Source organism: Rattus rattus, chromosome 4, assembly GCF_011064425.1.
Source record: "Rattus rattus isolate New Zealand chromosome 4, Rrattus_CSIRO_v1, whole genome shotgun sequence".
Taxonomy (NCBI): domain Eukaryota; kingdom Metazoa; phylum Chordata; class Mammalia; order Rodentia; family Muridae; genus Rattus; species Rattus rattus.
Genome location: NC_046157.1, coordinates 29,990,238 through 30,010,742, shown reverse-complemented (window position 1 = coordinate 30,010,742; position 20,505 = coordinate 29,990,238). Strand labels below are relative to the sequence as shown.

The window sequence follows — 20,505 nt, the reverse complement described above, 5'->3', positions numbered from 1 at the left end:
TCCATTAAAAAAAATATAAAAAAACTATCTATAGATGGACATGGGAAATTGTCTCCTTATGACAGACTGAGAACATACAATCATTTCTGTATTTATGATTAGTCAATTGGACCATTCTTTTTCTAGACTGTGTAGTGAACAGATCCAAATAACACTCTTCTTTCTTCCCTGTAAGTCTCTGTGGTAGTTCCAAAGAAAATATTGAATTCACACATTGGGTACGACATGATCAATTTTAACTATCCTATTATTTAGCTATTTGTAATATGAATTTTCCCAAAGGAGAGTCTGTTGTTCAAGGCTCTTGTACAAAACTCTTCAGGTTTTCAGGAGAAATTTTAACTAAATATTTCATGGACCTTTAAGACACAGCACCAGCACAAGGCATCTTAATTGAAAATTCCCAGGTTGAAGGTTATTTGACAGACTGAAGTATTGACGTGCACTCGTGCAGTGCCCACTGCCTGGGTCAGCGGCCGGTTTAACTTCTCACACAAATGGATGCATATTCTGTGGGTGCCTCCTGAATCTTGCTTGCCTGTCTTGGGGTCCTTCCAATAACACAATGATTCAGAGAGGCATAAACAATGCCCTGTTTGTTTCCCTCCAATTGTGAGCTAATGGTTGATTCAGATTCTCCCAGCATACTGGACCAGGGGTCATTGTCATAAATTCCAGTTTCTGATGTCAGTATTTGGGAGTTTATCCTGGAACTCACTGGAATATCAACCTATAAGAGAAAAGAGATGCACCACATAAAGATGTGACAAAGCAATCATTACTGGACCATGAGGGAAAGGCTACATTGTGTCATGCATATTGAGAGAGACAATCTATTGTCCCTCACATAAACCACTTCCTATCTACACTTAAACTTTGTATTATCAAAGGGTGAAAATGTTGGCTTTGGTTTGCTTGTTTATTTGTTTGTTTGGTTTTGTTTTTTTTTAAATATTATATCCAGGTCCACATGAGTGTTAGGCAGGATTTGACCATTGAGCTCCAAAGGCCAAATAGCTGAGGTCTACTATGGCCATCCCAAACAATTGTTTTAGACTTTATCATGGGTCATTGGAGGTCACAGTACATACACGCAAAGCTCATTCAACGGACAAACCACAATCCAAGTTCACAGGAAAAGAAAAATAATCCTATGAGAACTTCAGGCAATTTATAACACATTTGGCATATGGGATATAAAATAACAAAAGGTGAAGAACCCAGCCAAAAGACCTGAGACCTTCCCAGGAGACCAGGAACAGGAGCATTGGTGGGTCACCCAAGACATGTTAATATGCTATGAGAACTAAAACTAAACAGTAGCAAAATTACAGTTATGAAGTAGCAGTGAAAATAATTTTATTGAGGGTCATGTTGAGGATTACCCTGATATGAGTAACTATATTAAATGGTCACAGCATTAGGAAGGTTGAGAACCACCCCCCTAAAGGGAGTATTTTGATATTAGATCAGAACTCTGAACTTTTCTGTTTTGTTAATTTTTATGTTTCATTAGTATGTAGTAATTACACATAATAATGTTTTAATATGGCATACATGTATAGAACAGAATTTTTTGTGTTCACCTTCCAGTGTTCTCTCTCATCCCTTTCCCAACCTTCCCCGACCCTTCCTCTTCCCAACTAATTCCCTTTCTATTTTGATGGTTATTCCCCTAATGGATTTCATTTTTGTTGCTTACAATAGAGTAGGTGAGGGTTTATATACTGTGATTACACTGAAAATGGCCCTCAATCCCCATGAGTTATTAACTGTCCTGTTAGTTTCTCCCCACTCCATAACAAGAAGTTTATGACCCTATCTTACACAAGAATTATGCAGGCAATCATGGCTGATATGAAAGTGTGTGTGTGTGTGTGTGTGTGTGTGTGTGTGTGTGTGTTTGTGTGTGTGTGTGTGTGTGTAATATTATATAAACTTACTGAAAAAGTACATATGGTATAATACAAAAGTGTGTTTGTCTTAACAGATATTTCAAACATACCAAGTTAGTTTCCCTTTCTCTTCCTGCTAAGTCAGAAGGCTTCTTTTCTTTCCCTGGAAGATTGAGGAGAGAAAGAGAAAAAAAAAAGGTAATCAAAGGGTGTTAAGAAAGCAAGGTGGACTATCTTCCTCGCTGCCCACCACACTGCATGTTAGCAGTCATGCTCTTAGCTCTACCTCACGAACTCTCTTGGCTAGCATGTACCATGTGCATCTCACTGTGTGCACATACACATGCCCACTTCCCTCCCTCACTTCCTACTTCACGTCACAGTCTTCACATAAGAGGAAGAAGTAGGACCTAGAAAAATGGTTTCAAACGGTTTGTAGTCACTGCTTAAACCAATGCTAAAAGTGCTTCTGTTCACTCTGTGATATATGAGACATATATCATACTTCCTTCCCCCAAGACTCGGGTAATACTGAGGAAAGACTGTAGGAGCCAGAGGTTGGAGAAGACTGGAGGAGAAATTATATTCTGGGCATGACTACACTGTTGTACCTACTAACTCCTAACACCTGTTATTTCTTGCCCAGACCTGTGCAAGATTAAGCCAGCCAGTATCCCAGTAAATGAGCCCTGTAACCCTTAGCTTATAACTTGATGGCTGAAAGGGAACAGAGGTCAATTCTTTTAGGGTTGTCATCTGTGGTACATAAATATAATCTCCCAATAAATCTCCACAGTCATATGCATATGAGCACTATAAATTGGACTCAGCAGATTATATATTTTTAAAAGAACATGAAATTGGGGAGGGGCATAGGGGCTTCAGGAGGGATTACAGAAAATGAGTAGGGTGAATAATATCAAAAACACGGTATGCATGAATGAAAATTCTCAACAAATAAAAATATAAAAATTTCACAAGTGCTCCTGTCACATATGCATGCTCCCACTTTCCGTTAGGTATGATGGCCAATAAAGATTATCCCAGTTTCTTGTTCGACATTTAGAGAGATGTTCTAGCAGCCCTAGGAAATATGAAGCTGCAAAAAGACCATGGAAAGAGCTTCATAGTTACAGATGCAGAAAAATTCCTTAGCTATAAGACAGCTCTGGGATCCAAAAACACTTACTTCAAAACACTAGAAGCACTTTGGCACAGACAGAGCATTTTCTTGTAGCAGCCAAATAAGGGATGCTTTGTCTGGCCCAATTTCTACAGCTACATTGTGGAAACTGATATTGTAGAAAGGGGAGGGGAAGACCAGAAAAACAGAGAAGTAGAGAATATAGATTCTTGCTGAATTTAACTGCTCAGTGGTGACAAAGAAGACACAGCTTCAAAATGAAAAACAAGCTGTTTTCAAAATATTACATCTCTGACCAGAAATCTTGGAGGGTTACCAGGAAGTGGGCCAACATTTGGAGCATAAATAAATAAAACAATTAAAAAAAATATATCATATCTCTCATTACAGACAAGTCCCATTCTCAAATGCAGTGCCATTGAGTAAAAAACTGACTCAATCATATGTTTTTGATAGCAACTGAAACCGCATCCACATATGACTTCCTTCTGGGGACAGTGGTTCTTTATTTAGACAGGGTGTGCAGCACTGAAATTATGTGGTATAGTGTGGAAAAGGTTCAAACCAAATAACTCAGATTAGACATGTTGATTCAAGAGATGACTCCAACCTGTCCTTTGACTTGGCTAAAATTTAGGAGAATGCCTTCTGTACACACTTAAAATCGGTGTGTATAGAATGAGAAAGTTCCAGCCCGGAGTATGCTTAGCCACAACCCTAGGCTAGCACTGCGGTGTGGTAAGTATGCTTGACCATGTCTGGTGGGAGCCTAAATCAATCCACTCAGTTTTCTGTTGGAAACCAGTAGTTCCCCAGGCATTTCTAGCCAGAAAGAAAACAATAGCCAGCTAAAAATGTATTGGACCTAGAGAAAGGAACTCCAATTGTGTGGCATACAGGGCAAAGGGAAATTGCAACCCACCTTGGATCCTTCTCAGAAAGCAGAGCAGGCAGACACAGGCAAGGAGCAGAAGCGATATCCCCAAGGGAAGCAAGGCGTAAAGCAGCCAGGTCCCGCCTGGCCTCTCTTCCATGGTAGATGGTCCTGAGGCATTGGTAGCATTTGGGATGTCAGATGCTGCTGAATACAGTTAAAAAAGTCTGAGAAACGTTAGAGTTGGCAACATCCCTTGTATTGTTGTGATTCAAATGATGGAACTTACAGGCTAAGCCCTAATTTCTCCTTTGGTGGTCCTAGGACCTTCAACCTTCTATTGCTAGTCTTTTGTGATGATCTTACATTCTTCTTGGATGAATCATTTGCATAAAGATCTCCATGACGGTTCTAACAAACCACAATGCAAAGCCTGTTCGTTTATATATTTATTTCAGTACCTCAGGAAGCCATTTTCTTTATGTGGTTTTATAACTTGAGAGGAATGCTACTGCTCCAAAAATTGTCCAAAGTTAGATAGCTTATGGATGGTGGTGGGGACGCACCTCAGACAGTTTTCTGATGCTGTACTTTTGCTTCCTCTCATAAGCTATTATCTCCAAACAACAAATACTTTCACTTCTGCCAAGGATGCTTTGCTTGACCTCTAGACAGTGCTCATTTCAGTGTCAACAGTCACCAGGCCGTATGGTCAAGGTTGGCTGAAACTTAGAGGTTTTTATCCACACCTCAGTGAATCAAAGATAGTGTTTTTTTTTTTCTTTTTTTAATGATACAAAACAAACTGAATGAACTGGAGAGATGGCTCAGAGGTTAAGAGCACTGACTGCTCTTCCAGAGGTCCTGAGTTCAATTCCCAGCAACCACATAGTGGCTCACCACCATCTGTAAATAAGATCTGATGCCCTCTTCTGGTGTGTCTGAAGACAGCTACAGTGTACTCATATAAATAAATAAATAAATAAATCTTTTTAAAAAAGCTTATGCTTTACATTTTTTAAAAAGCTGGAGAATATCTGAATACAGGCTACTGAAGTGGTTCTCATTCAGAAAATTCCTCATCCCCTAGAAACGTGGTAGTTTCTGGAGACATTGCTGGTATCACAAGGTGGAAGATGATCTACCTCTAGTGAAGAGAGCCCAGGGGCTTGATAAACTCCTTGAATCACACAGGATACCCCTCCATTACCATAGCACAGAAATCAAACAACCCAATTATCTGTGGATTTTGTGAAACTGCTTTTTATGTGCGTGTATTTTGAGATATGATGTATTTTGCTTGGGGGTTTCAGTTACCATAGTATCCAAAGCAGTGAAGTAAAGTGTTGGATTACATGAGTGATTTCCTCCTAGATCCTTTCTTTGAGGATGAGAACAATCAGGGGAAATGGGGGGAGGGGATACAATGGGCATCTAGTGTAGTGATACAGCGTGGTGGTGAGTGCACTGCAGCTGCTCTTTAGCTTGGCAAGCAGCCAACGGCAAGCACAGCTGTCCTGGAGGAGGCAGTGGGATGGCAAACAATAATCTAATAATCTAATACAAACAAACTCATTTAAGAAGACCTTATTTCCACTATTTATCTTGCTAATTTTGATTGACTTGATACTTACTTATTAGAGGGTATTCTGAACAGTTTTCAGTCCTTTCTGAAATAGAAAACAAGCTTGAGTTTTAAAATGGCTTGAGAAAACCCACAGGTGGTACTCAAAGTTACCTCAAAGTCGGGGCAAATTAAAAAGGACTCTAGTATTGGCACAACAACAGAGAAGCCAACAATCAAGGCCAAGTTCAGCTTGCACAATTCACAGATCTTCACCTTGAGATCATGGTACACAAAGCAAATGAGTTCCTTTCAAGCCTAAGGAAGGACTACTATCAACAAAGTACAACCTTCATCTGAACCTTGGCCCTCTCATCCTCATTCCTTAAATATAAAGACACACAGAACATGTGCGATCTCTGCCACCTACAACATAACATAATATGCAACCAGCAAGTGCTCCAAGAGAATATGGATGGCCACAGGGAAAAGATGCTCTGAGTGGCATTCCAGGTACAGATTCTGAAACAAAGATGGTAGCTCTCCTACTTCCTACCTACTCACTCAACGCTCATCTCTCTGCACCCACTGTCACTGATCAGAAACTGACCTGAGACAACTGAGAAGCATATGTATTTATATATTCTTATTTGCACGAGTCATATGCAAAGATAGGGACATTCCCAATATCACCTCAAAAAGATATTTCAAGGGGTGGGGGGCAAAACACACGTATCATATCTCCAAAATGTACTGATTACAAGCATGGCCATAGTTTCAGGACATATTACTTTCCTCATTTCATCAGCAGTTCCCTTAGCACTCTCAGGTTCAAAAACAAAAGAAATATTTTAACTCTTTCCTGGTAATCACTGTTTTCCTAAAAAGATTCTACATATCCAGCTAAAATTTAAACTAATTCTAAAAGGAAATTATTTGACTTCTACCAAAGAAAAACAACCTAAAAAGAAAGACATGATTTCTATGTTGTAAGGCACTATAATTTTTTATGGAATTTGACTTATCTTTGTATAATGCAATGGGGAAAGGAAATGTGTGATAAATGACCTTAAACAGTAAGCAAATAAACAGGCTGTATGTAGTCTAAGTGCATGAGGGTAATCCTGGAGGCTTCATAGAGAAGGTGGGCAATAAGCTGGGTTTGAAAGGAAAAGTATAGCTGTGACAGATAAAAATGGACATTCTGAAATGGATGACAGTGGTGTAAAGGGATGATGATAGAGATGTGACAAGGTTGGACCTGGGGAGATGGGTCACATGTGTGATCTTGAAGACCTGCATTGAATCTTCAGTATCCACATAAGAGACAAAACAGGACTACTCCTGTCTGTAATCCAGTACAGAAGAAGCAGTAACTGGAGCATCGTGGGGCAGTCACTAGCCAGCCTAACCACTCAGTTGAGTCCCAAGTTCACTGACAGACTCTGTCTCCAAAATGTCAGAGGAAGAACAAGTGAGAAAGACACCAGATGTCAACCTCTGGCCTTCGTGTACACATGTGTACAGACACGTATATGTACACGTGAGTATAAATGTACATAGATGAGGCAATGGAAAGCAGGACTGAAGTTTAGCATAGTCTACACCCTGACTTTAGGCCAGCCAAGACTATACACTGAAACCCTGTCTCAAAACACAAACAAAGCAAAACAAAAATAAACAAAAACGTGATTGAGGAGCTATAGAGATCAAGAGTGATCAAGAGCAATGTCTGTTCATCCAGAGGACCCAGATTCAATTCCAAGAACTCACGTGAAGATCAAAAACATCTATAACTCCAGTCCCACCAGCACCAGGTATATACATGGTACATAGGCATATATGCAGACTAAAATACCCACACACAGAAAATAAAAATAATGTAAAAAATGTATTTATCATGTACAGAATTTTATCCTAGACTATGAATTCTACTATGTTGATCTCACCACAGTATTTAAATAGCTATATTTTAATAATAAGTCTTGAAATAGGTCTTCCAACTCTCTTCTTTATCAAGATTATTTTGACTACTCTGGTCTATTACAATATGATGTGAATTTCAGAATCAGCTCTTACATCTCTTTTAAAAGTTTTCAGAAATATGAATTGATGGAGATGATATTGGATCTTGGGGACTGTCATCTCCATAATAGTAAGTCTTCCAAACTGATGACAATAGAGTATTTTTACATATTCTTTAATTTCTTTGTTTATCATGCTTTATTGGTTCTGTCTACTAGTCTGTTGCTTATTAGTACCTTGTAGGTTTTAATTTGTTATAAGTGGAATTGTTTACTTAACAACCTTTTCAGATTATCCATTGCTAGCACATAGAACCCGTTAATTCTTATGTGTTGATAGATTTTTCTAAAACTTTGCTGAACTCATATATTAATTAATGTTAGTAGCTTTGTCCATTTTTCTAAATATAAGGTCATTTCATCCATGAAAAGAGATGCTTTTACTCTAATTCCATTTTCAGTACCTTTTACTTCTTATTCTTGACAAATTTTTCTGGCTGGAGCTTCAGGCTCAATGATGAATGGAAGTTCCCACTCTTAGGGAACCAGTGTCTCAGCAGAGAGGATAGTATTATTGAAAGATGCCCATAAACTGATTGTTCTCTACCCTCTATTACTCCTGCCTTTCCATTTTTACCTGTCTGTCTTTTGTTCACCTTGAGTGTCCCTAGCTTACTACCTGCCTGTCTTGCCTTCACTCCTAGAACAAATTGAAAGACTCAGGGAATGGGAGGTCCTGGAAAGTTCTATGGAACAAGGAATCAAAACATGCAAGTTATTTGCATGTTCTTTGTCCTACGGGCAAAGTATGAATTAGTACTTTTAAAATGTGTGTGCCTGTCAGAGCATCCAAACATAACTTCTACAAATTCTAATCAATAAAAGTCAACAACAGAAAAATAAAATAAAAGCCAATACAAAACCAAAAATAATACTTGTGATCTATTTTTGAACTTGTCAAATAATCTCAGGGGCTGGAGAGATGACACAGCAGTTAAGAGCACTGACTGTTCTTCAAGAACTACATGGTAGCTCACAGCCATCTGTAATGGGATCCGATGCCTTATTCTGGTGCATCTGAAGACAGTGACAGTGTACTCATATACATAGAACAAATAAATAATTCTTTTAAAAAATGTTTTAATCTCTAAAGGCAAAACAGTCAATAACTTCACCTGGTTTGTTGATGCATGGTTTTAATCCAAGAACTCAGGAGGCAGAAGTAGACAGATCTCTAAGTTCAAGGCCAGCCCGGTCTACAAAGTGAGTTCCAGAACAGCCAGGGTTACACAGGTAAATCCTGTATCCCAAAAGACCAGCGACTTCTGTTATTTTTCCTCTACTGTTCTTGACCTCATAGTCCTGTCTCCTACTTGATGTGCTCATGACTGTCCTAATCTGAGAGATGTGGTGGACTGCGGATGTGACACAAGTGAAGCACCTGAAAGTCTGAATTATCTCTTTCACAGAAACATGATGTTATACAAAGCTAGAGATGGTCTGGGGTAGATCACTTACCTGTCACATGGATGACTACTGAGTGGCTATTAATAACCTCAGAATTCAACTTTGCAGAACAGGTATACGCCCCGTCATCACTGAGATGTATTGGTTCAAAATGGAGAACAAAAGCTGAAGCCTGGTCATTTTCAACCCAACTAGTGTACAGCTGGGGTCCAACCTCAAGGGGTACACATCTTGTTCCATTGTGCTTACACCAAGTCACATTAGGTCTGTGAACACAGTATGTCACAGGACATTCAATTTTAAATAACTCTCCTGTCCAGGCAGAGCGGCTAGAGTTCCTCTTAATTTTAAGTTGCACTCTGCATTCTTCACCTAAAACACAAAAGCAAAACTGGAATCAGTGCTCTCTCTCAGAAGAACCATAAATACCACTGCAATAATTTCCACCCAAGTTTTTCTCATGCATAATTCCATAATTTTCTTCTTTTTCTATACTTTACCTTCAGTATTCCTGTGTGGCGCACAGCTGGCACATAATAAATATTTGCCTTAAAAATAAATTATGTTACTGGATGATGGTGGCGTATCCCTTTAATCCCAGCATTCTGGAGGCACAGACAGACATATCTCTGAGTTCAAGGCCAGCCTGGTCTACAGAATGAGTTCTAAAACAGGCAGGAATATGCATAGAAACACTGCTTCAAACAAACAAACAAACAAGCAAAATAAATTTCCTTTCCAAAAATATAATATAAATTCTGTTTTACAGATGAGGTTGAATAAGAGAATGCCCATTATTATAGGCTAATAATTAGGAAAATTGAGAGTTTAAAGTCATAATGAGGCCTTCACTGTGTAATTTACTAGCATTGTTTTGTTTCTTCTTAGCTTGTAATCACATTTTCTAATAACAGCACTTCTACAGTATACTAAGGAATTATTTTACTTCCCCATAGTACTTGGTTCTTTTCTTTGTTTTTCTTTTCTTTCTTTCTTTTTTCTTTCTTTGCTTTGTTTTTTTTGTAATTGAATTTTAAATTTGTTCTTTATTCTTCTCTCATATATCCTTCCTCCGCTCCTTCTACCCCCATACGTCTCCCCTAGATTCACTCCTCTTCCCTTTCCCTTCAGAAAGGAGCAGGCCTCCCAGAGACATCCACCAAATATGCATAGCAAGATACAATAAGACTGGGCACAAATCCTCATATCAAGGCTGAATGAGGCAAGTCAGTAGGGCAAAAGGGGCCCCAAGAGCAGGTAAAAGGGTCAGAGACACCCTCACTTCTAGTGCTAGGAGCCCAACAAAAATCCCAAGCTAAACAATCATAACATGTATGCAGAGGGCCTACCACAGACCCATTCATGTCAGGTGATTTCTTCTGCATTCTCTATGAGACCATATGAGCTTAGTTGATTCTGTAGGTTATTGTTCTTCTAAAATTCTATGTCATTGAATAAGCTATTCTATCATTAACTTACAAAATTACTTTTTATCATTAACTTATTATCCTTTACCTTGAAAACACATCAAGGTAAACCTAAAGCCAACACACATAAATAAGGTTTTCTTTAAGCAGAAAAGATAGACAATGTAAGATGCCAAATTTACCTCACTTTACACATAGTTCTTACAATTTCATTAGTATTTGACAATTAACCTATAATTGTGTTATATGAAAAACAAGAAATCATAAAACTTAAAATTATGCTTAATTACACCCCTTTCTTGAAACAAACAAGTATGCAATTTGGTCTACAAAAGATTCAACCAGCATTATTACTTCAAAACAGAGACTGGCTTCAAAGGTTCAAGGCTCAGTTGCTCAGGATACGGTCATTTGTAAGGGTTCATTCTCCTAACTGAAGGACTTCATTGCTTCTTTTGAGACCCACCCATGAAAGGACTAGAGGAAAAGGCATGTTCATGACCAACTTTAGAAGCTTCTGGGTATCAGTTACATCATATAACTTCTATATCTTAAGCATCTAGAAATTACTGGGTTGGATTCCCTTAGCTGGTGAAACAAAATAAGCAAGATAGGTGAAGATTCCTTTTTATTTAGTCTTTTGTGGCACAGTTGTCCTTCTCTTTTCATATTAAACACAAGGCTAAGCACAGGGTCTTAAAGTAGCTCTGTTTTTTTTCTTCCACCTTTATGATTCTTTCCTGGTTTCTTTTGTTGTTTTGGTTTGAATTTTTAAGACAGGGTCTCACTGTAGTCCTGACCATTCTGGAATTCACTATATAGACAAGGCTGACCTCAAACTCACAGATCCAATTGCCTCCTATGCCTAGTGATGGAATCAAAGGTGTGTGCCACCATGCCTTTGATTGAACTATTCTTTTTTACCTACTCTGCCTCCTCACTAACTTTCATCCTTGAGTATTTTTTCTGAAGAGATTTATGGAATCATGAGCTATAATGATGCCTAAATGAGATTAGAGTCAAAGCTTCCATTAAAAATGAAGAATGCTTGCGGCCTTAAATGCTTCCTAACACTTAATAAATCCTCACTGTAACTGTCCCCAGATCTCATCAACTCTTGCATAAAATAACTGAAATTTGATTGAATTTTCAGGAGTCAAGCGGTGACTAGGAGCATGCAGAGAATTTTTAGCATCTCTGATTACTGACTTATTTAAAACTATATTGAATTTGCAAACAACTTCCCTTTAGGACTTCATAGTTGAGTTGCCTCAAATTTTCTAGAATAAACCAGAAAGCAAATTAAAAGGTAAGTTATGAGGCTGGGATTTTCAAAAACTTGAAGAGAAATGGTAAGGCCTCTAACCAAAAGGAAGCACTGATTATACAATACTTGATGTGGTCAGATTTGTGACAGAAGGCAAGGAAGCCAAGGGTGGAAAGGCCAAGTGAAACCCTGCCTCCAAAGTCTGTTCCTCTCTCAGGCTGAGAGACCTTAGTCAGTTCACATCCTTTTTCATTTTCGTGAGTACATCTGAAAAACAAGTGGTTGTAGACAAATATCTACCATCCTCAATGAGGTTACTGCTCAATTCACGAAACGATTACATAATGATAAGTACTTTTTCTAAATAAATCTACTGTGTACTACTCTGTTTCCCTTCAAATGCATCTCAAATGCAGCTCAAAAGCAAGGTAGAGAGGAGTCTTGTATACTCATTGTTAGAGGCTATAGGGATTGGGAATGTGCTCTGCCCTTGTTGAATTCACCTTCATATGGAAAAGAAACATGCACATCAATGGGAGAATACCACTGTCCCTGAGTACAAAGCAGTTGGCATGAGCTGCTGGGATGGGTTGCTGGAGGCTGGGCTGCCCTTTTGGTGAATGAACCACTCTTGACAGGTGTGGTTCCTGCTGAACCAAAGAACTGCTACCTCATGCTAACAGCACAGGTGAACATACTGCTCGTGTTTAGTATTCTGTGACTATGCGATTGAGAGGAGCTCATGAATTACATGCAGGAAGAGGTAGTGACTGGCCCTGACTACCTCACTGACCAGGAATGGGATGATAGAAACATGGTGGCTTCTGAGTATTATTTCCCCCAGGATAAGGGTGATTGACGATCACATCAGCTGGAACAGAGTTTTTTTCTTAAATACTAAAATACATAGAAGATACATGCATTTATATAATTAGAAATCAAGATCAATCCCTCTGGGTGTAAGTAAAGCTGGGTTCTTCTTATTATTATCCTCAAAGCCTATAACTGATGTTAGTGGGTCAAGAATGGTCCCCTGAGTCAGATGTCACAGTTCCAATTTTCTATCTGAGAAGCACATTGACAATTCTTTTCTGCCTGCCTCAAAATATGCCAGTCAACTGTGTGACACTCAAGATGCATTCAGCTACCCTTGTCTGCAGTGTCTTTTCAAGCAAACATTCCTGAAGAGGGCATAATCACAACTGGTTTTAGCTCTGGCTTATCTGGCAACTCCTACTCACTTTGTCCTTTATATTACTGTTCCTACTGTTTTTCTTAAACATTCATATCCAATAGGGAATTTTTGATGTTAAAAAATGAAAATATGTATAGTAAGATAAAAAAAAAAATAGCTGCCACCCCCAGGCTTTCACTTGCCAGTATATCTCTTTGTGGGCCTTTAGAAATGGAGAAGTCTTTTTAAAAGGCTTCCAAAAGCTACTTGTGTGTTCTATTCCATATGAACTGTATACACAGATTCATAATCAGGATCAGTCGACATAGACATTGTTGAGAACTTCTACTACATGGCGATCGTCAACAGTAGATAGGATGGATAGTGTACCTTCTTACTGCCCATACTCTAAAGATGGAAACATCTTACTGCCACATGATGGTTTCTACCAAAATTTTACCATTAGACTTTTTTTTAACCTTAGACATGAAGTAATCTCGTATCTTTCTGATCCTCAAGAAGGGGGAAACACCTCTGGATGAGTTGCTCAAGAAAGATTTCATGAAAAGAGGAGGAATCTGAGCCAAACCCCACTTCTAAAAAAATCTAGTCCTCTTGTTATCACAGTTAATACCATCTGCACTCCTTAAAAACACCTTAAATTATGCTGTGATTGCTCCAACTATGTTGCCTTGATTACAGCTATTATAAAGCAAATTCCAACTGAAAGTTACCAACCCTCCGTTGAAAATTTCTTACAAGTAGAAACTTCAAAAATGGTTTCATTCATTGAGTGAAATCAATTAAAAAAGAATAAAGATTAATTTGAGTTACAATGCTAGAGATGAACATAAAAATGTAAGCTGTTTTAGAAAAATAAAATTATTATCAATGGCATATTAATATTTGTATTATACTAGCCAAGAATCCCTTTAGCTTCTATCAGGAGATACTGTGATACATAAACAACAAAGGAATGCTTCAGAAAACATGCTGGAGAGGCTACAAGTGTAGAAAATAATCTTCATAATCAGGACAGAGGAAATGGTCTCTAGATAATATTCAATAATCTAGTCTGCTTATTTTCAGGGATAGGGATAGTGAAGTGCAGAAATTACACTCACTTGGGAACACAGCTGCATCTTCCCTAGAAAATTGGCATGTAGGAATCCTTTGAGGTAGCGGCCTACATGTAGGAACCCTTTGAGGTAGCGGCCTACCCCCAGCACAGACTAGTCCATGAACTAGTCTTGTAATTGCATATTAACAATCCCAAGACATAAGGGCATACACTTGAGAAAATTATAGGTGCTGTATCAAAAAAAAATTAAAGAATCATCTTCCCATCATAAGCTAGCTGGCATAGTAACAAAATTAGAAACACAGTAACTTGAGACTCTACTGGGGGATCTGCACTCCATTCAAAAGCCACTCAATGTTTTGCAGTTTTGGTTAAATGTATTACTTTATGGTAAATAAGCCCATTCCATAAGTCAGATATTCCCAGAAATTCTAGAAATACCTAGAGAAGAAGTGCATGCGTGCGTGCGTGCGTGAGTGTGTGTGTGTGTGTGTGTGTGTGTGTGTGTGTGTGTGTGTGTGTGTGTAAATCAGAACTGTAATTGTGAAAGACTCACTGTTGAAAGCAGCCTTCTGCCTTGGTGTCAAGAATAAAGAATTCAGTGAAAGCTGAGGCCACTGTCAAATGGATCTTGAAAGCATTGATCCATGGGAAGCGCATGGTATAAATTCATACAACACCACTTAAAATACAGTAGAGACCACAAGAAAGACAATTGGAAGAACTGTCATAGTCACTTATTAGTTTTCCACTTAAAGCATATGTGTCTTTATGGTCATATATGAAATATTTACATTTTCTCTTGTTTTTTTTTTCTTTTTCAACATGGTTTCTTCTAAGTCCAGAATGTTTAATAGTTACTATGACATTTGGAGAAAGAATTTAGAGTATCTCTTAAATTTAGTTGTATATGATTATCAGAGACATTAAGCCAGACATCTCTTATTTTTATCAATAATTTTGAAACTTTTGGGGTTTAAAATACCATGGTATTTTTTTCTCTTCTGGAGATACTTAAAGTGGAACAAGCAGAGATCTTGAGAGCTTATCAAGAGAGCAGATGTGCAGATTAAGCAATGTCTGGCAGATAATTCCAGAACTTCACCTTACTCATAACTAGTTACTTACAAGGGCACCAAATCTCCCTTATCAAAGTGCCATACACACCTCCCAGTTCTAGCACAAAATCAGGCAAATGGAGGGGTGACGAATAATTGTTAAGTTCTTACTATGTACTAAGCACTTTGGGGTATCATATATACAAGTGATCTTTGGCTTATGGTAAAATCATGTCCTGATAAATCCATCATAATTTAGAAAAATATTTTAAGTCAAATTGAATTTAGTAAACCTAGTCTATCAAGCACCATGTATTAACCTATTCTGCCTTAAACTTATTCAAAATAAATTAGCCTACAGTTACTCAAAATAAACCAATATAAAGTCTGTTTCATAACTAAGTGTTGGTACCTCATGTGATTTTAAAGTATAGCTAACCCCCCCCAAAAAAAATAGCTTGTGACACGGTGTATTGGACAGTATTGGTTGTTTATCTTAGCGATTACACAGTTAAGTAGGGCTGCAGCATTGCAAAATACTATCATAACATGTATTGTTAGTCTGGAAAATAACAAAATTTTGAAGTGTATCTTCTACTGAATTCCTATCATTTTTTTGCACCATTATAAAATTTGACAGTTTATAAGTTGACTGATCCTGACTAAGAAATCAAACATGTAGTGTTTCAATATATCACCATGGTGATTTTATAAGGTAGTTACTAGCACTGTCCTCTTATTTAAGTTGAGTAAACTGGATTAGAGAACAAATGAGCCACCTGTCATAGGTCACCAAGTGTTGAAAGAAAGACTTGGGCCCAGGTCCACTGCTTACTCCAAGGCACAGGCTGTGATCCAAAGACTTATTGTGAATGAGAATGTGTAGAAAAAGTTCTTATCACCACACTCAGATTATACTTAGCAACAATAAATACCAGGCATTTCTATTTTTATAATAATATAGATTTATAAAACTGGCACATACGTAATTGTCAAAAGCTATAAAACCAGTGAATGTCAGTGACAAAATAGAAATTCAAAGATCTTCCCCAAGTACCTCTGTTCTGAAAAATTAATCCTAATTGCTTTCATGGGATTAACAGTGATATGGAATGAATGGGATCTGTGACAGGCAAACAAATAGAGACATGGAAAAGGAACATGCTGTATGAAGTTGTAATTCCTTTATATAAAAAATAACATTATGGAATTACACTGACCAACAAGGCTTGATGGACACAGCCAAAACTACAAACTAAAAGGCTTTGTCTTTGACTGTTTTAAAGTTGGCTCTCCATACTTCATTATGTGTCAACTATGGGGCAGCTGTCTTCTTATGCTTCTATCCTATTGTTCACTGCCTTTGCCCCCCAGCTCAGAGGCTTCACATGCATTCCACTTCATGGAATTGCTCGTCCATTCTCTATGTCAAGGGTGTGATTCTGGCTGTTAGTTTGGTAGAAAATATATAAACATCTCCAGTGAATGACAGAAGGTTTTGGACAGTTTAATGACTCCAAGGAATAATGGTTCAGACTGATAAGCCACAGAATCCTTCTGATCAGGGGAACACTGACTACCTGTTACAGGTGGGTCTTGGACTTCCATAGATGCTAGGTCCTCTACCTTGATCACAAAGCTTTCAGGAAGGGAAGCCAACCTTAACAGTGTTGACAGTAGAGCTGCTCTTCCATTCTGTCAGAAACCAGCATGAGATTTTCCAAGTGTTGTCAAGGGAATGTCATTCCTTGTGATGCTCAGTAAGAGTATTCTAAGTCAGGAAGGTGCAGGGAAGTCCACTTGCACTTCCCTTCAATAAATTTGCTAACATTCCCAATACAGTCTGCTACAGAGATGGCACTGCTACACTGAGCTTCACTGGATCTTGAGCTCCAGATATGGTTGACAGATATCTCTGTGATTAAAAAACTGCCACTTGTTCCCCAGTGTTCACTTTCCTTTTCTAGTGTCACAAACAAAAATGAAATGAGCCCCCGCCATCCAGCTCAAAGCTGAATACCTGAGTTTCTCCTACTGATGACTTAGGAACCATGGACTATTTATGATGGATGTGAACTCCAGGTTGTTCATTAGATGAACACAGCAATTAGGGAAGAGGCAAAAAATGTTAACGAGTCCTACCAGCTCAACTTGATTTTTGTCTTTCAGGCGTCATGAGGAGCAGTGATTTGTACTCTATTTCCATCAGGAGAGAAATGACGTTCTTAAAACTTGGGGAGTTTTTCTCTGTATTTTCCCACTCTTGACAAACACAAATGCACACCTTCTGGGCATTTCATATTACTATAACCGTGGGAAATATTTTCAAGCCATCCTTAAATAAGCTGAGTATATAGTGTTGTAAAGAATTCCATAGTTATTGAAAGTTATAGGAATTCTTCAGGCTATAAAGGCTGTTTATGTCATTAGTATAATTTTAAGGAATGTATCCACCATAGGTTTTGTCCAAAAGAATAAGTTTTTATAAAAGATTACCTATTATATTCTTCTTTTGAAGGGAGGGGACAGCAGGGTGCTGAGGATAGTGTCTAGGCACTCATGGATGTTAGGTGAGTGCCCTACCACTGAATTACTCTTCCAGCACTCACCAAATGTTCCTTCTCAACCTGTATTCTTTTTAAACATATTCTATTACATTTATTTAGTGCATATATGCACATGTGTATGTGCATGTGCACTGGAGTGTGTGTGTGTGTGTGTGTGTGTGTGTGTGAGAGAGAGAGAGAGAGAGAGAGAGAGAGAGAGAGAGAGAGAGAGAGAGAGATTGGTTCTCTCCCTTTACCATGTCAGTCTTAGGGATTGAACACAAGTTATCAGATTTGACAGCAAGTATCTCTACCACTGAGCCAATCTATGTTAGTAGCTCAATATAAGTGACACTGCAATCCACCATAACAACTGCTGAATAAGGCACATGGCCTGTGCTTATCTAACTCTTTCCATTTCAAGATAGATAGATAGATAGATAGATAGATAGATAGATAGATAGATAGATAGATAGATTTATTACATTTGGGGATAAAAATTTCAAACAGGATACTAAGTATTTGAAGCAAGTATTAGTGAGACATTAATAACAAATCAAGAGATCAGAGCTAGACAGAACTAAAATGTTCTTAGTCACAACAGAGTGACTATAGCTAATTATTTTAAAATTAAGATCTGGGTAAATGTAATAATTAGTATGTGAGGTCATAGGCAATTTAGTTTAACTGATTTAAACATTCTACAATATATGACTGTATTATAACTTACTTCATATATATATGTGTGTGTGTGTGTATGTGTGTGTGTGTGTGTGTAGTATTTGACAATTTTGAAAAGATGAGATAAGTTAAAAAACCAGAGCTACTTAAGGTATTAATATTAAACCTAAGTTCTCACTTAATTGGATTTTGCCAGAGGTACTGAGAGAAAAAAAATCTATTAGCAAAGATCACCATTAACATTTATCAAGCTTTAATTACATCTACTTAGCATAGCTAGGCACTACAGGCATAACAAAAGACCAACTATTAGGTGTAATTATATATTTTTTAAATGAAGAAAGGAAAGCTAAGACAGGAAAGAAAACTGAGTCCATAATGTAAGCGGCAGAAAGTAGATAATCCAATCCTGATAACCAAGTTTCTGTGCTTAAATACTGGATTATAGCGCACTGGGTAAAAGAACGTGATGCAGAGTACAGCCCCAGTTGGGATGCAAAACTAAAAGTAGTTCCTTTGTTTCACAGAGTCCAGTCTACAGTAGAACCCTTAGAGTTAAATAGATTCCATTTAATATTTAACTCCACCTGTCGCTCGGGGATGGGTAATAGTAAAGAAGGGCTTGGATGACTGAGGAGAGGGTCTACTCTGCCCCTGGCTAGGTGGTCTGCTGACACCAGAGCTGAATTCTAAACTTCACAGTTCTACATTTCAAGATAAAATTCCACAGGACCTCAGTGGTTATATTTTCAGGTCAACATGAATGTGCCCAGTTGCTACATACGTAATAATGGAAGATACCATCTGAAAATGTGCTTGAGCCCAGAATTAACTGAGCAATGAGAGACTTTTGCTGATCATTCGCAGGCTTTCCCCCTCTACAGTGCTCGGTTCTTGTGCAGGCACAAAGTCGCAAGAGCCTTCAAGATACAGAAGGGATTACAAGTTTGGCTAACATAAAGGTTTTGTGGGGATGAGCCAGGAAGAGTTTCATCAATAACCCAAGAGTCCCCAGCATTACAGGCAGTGACTTCATGAACTATGGAGAATTATTTCCCATGTTCAGTCAGCAACCACTTATGAATCATCCGGTCCAGCAAAACTGAAACAACACACACGCTCTATTCTTCAGCCTCACAGCGTGAAGCCCACCCGGTATTCTCATAGCCCACCCCACAGCATCCTCGTAGGACACCACAGAAACAAGGAGGGATCCTATTTAGATTGAACACTATTTGAGAGTAACCATGGCAATATCCAACCACTTTCCCAGCCTAGTAAGCACCACAGCACCCTGCTGACATCTGTCTAGAGAGACCATAACATATCTTTCCCAATAGCAAGGCAGCCACAGAGATTTTTGTAATAGTGACAAATCTGTACTTAAGTGTTTATAACATCTGCTCAAATCTCTTCACTTACCATCAGGACCTGGTTATAGGAGACTTAGCTCAAGCTATGGATCAGTTTTGGCTCTGTGAGCAGGAGATTAGCATGCCCTAGCTTCACTTACATCCTGTGGCATTTTCAAGAAGCAAAAGTGACTCACCACTCTGAGCTACACCCTGGACATGAGCATCCCTCTCCACAGAGCAAGCTCAATAAGGAAAACTATCACTGACAGGAACCCTGAGGAAGAAAACCAGTTTTCTTAGTAGGTCCCTTACCGATCCTCTTAGTAGGTTCCTTACAAAGGATGCTCCAGAGGCCCAGAAGAAGGATGAAGAATTCCCTAAAGGACCGGGGAGTCACAAGCATGGCAGGCAGTGTTTTCATTCCCAGCCAATGTCAGGTAAGAGGAAACTCTTCAAGTAGAAGGCTTCCTCTTCCTCCCTGGAGATCTTCAGAGCTGGGTCATATTAGTCACCCTAGCAGAATCTTAGGGGAAAAATTAATTAATTAAAATAAAATCAGGAGACCTGGTGGGAGAGGACAGTATGAGCAGCCTGAAGATTTGTGAAAGCGAGAGGCCTGCTGTGGCTTGGTTTCTGATCCAACCTGCTGTTCTCTTTCAAGCCCTCTGATGTGCAGAGCAGCTGGCTCCTTGCTTCCGCTCTGCCACCGTTCTTGCATAACCTTGAGGTTTTTCTCAAAGTGAACAATTAAACTTAAAAAAAAATCTAAATTGTTACAGTCTTTAGGTTTAGATTTTGATCAAATCAGGGTCAAGGAATTTATACTAAAAGTACCTATGGTGAGCATACATTTTCCATTTTCGTAGATTATGATTATTATTCTTCATCAGTGTAACGTATCTTACAACCCTCCCCCCATGCTCCCACCATGGCACAGTAAGATGAGAA

The 20,505-nt window shown here is 38.5% G+C and overlaps 1 protein-coding gene across 1 annotated transcript; it reads right to left on the bottom strand.

Annotated features, from left to right (window-relative positions):
• Positions 1-48: 48 nt before the first annotated feature.
• Positions 49-20,058, bottom strand: Btla (B and T lymphocyte associated). Its single transcript, XM_032900241.1, has 6 exons — positions 19,870-20,058; positions 9,020-9,340; positions 5,548-5,583; positions 3,962-4,120; positions 2,006-2,058; positions 49-730 (listed from the first exon to the last, which is right to left on the bottom strand). Exons 1-6 carry the CDS (start codon positions 19,976-19,978, stop codon positions 482-484), a joined length of 927 nt encoding a protein of 308 aa, XP_032756132.1. The 5' UTR covers positions 19,979-20,058; the 3' UTR covers positions 49-481.
• Between the last annotated feature and the right edge of the window lie 447 nt (positions 20,059-20,505).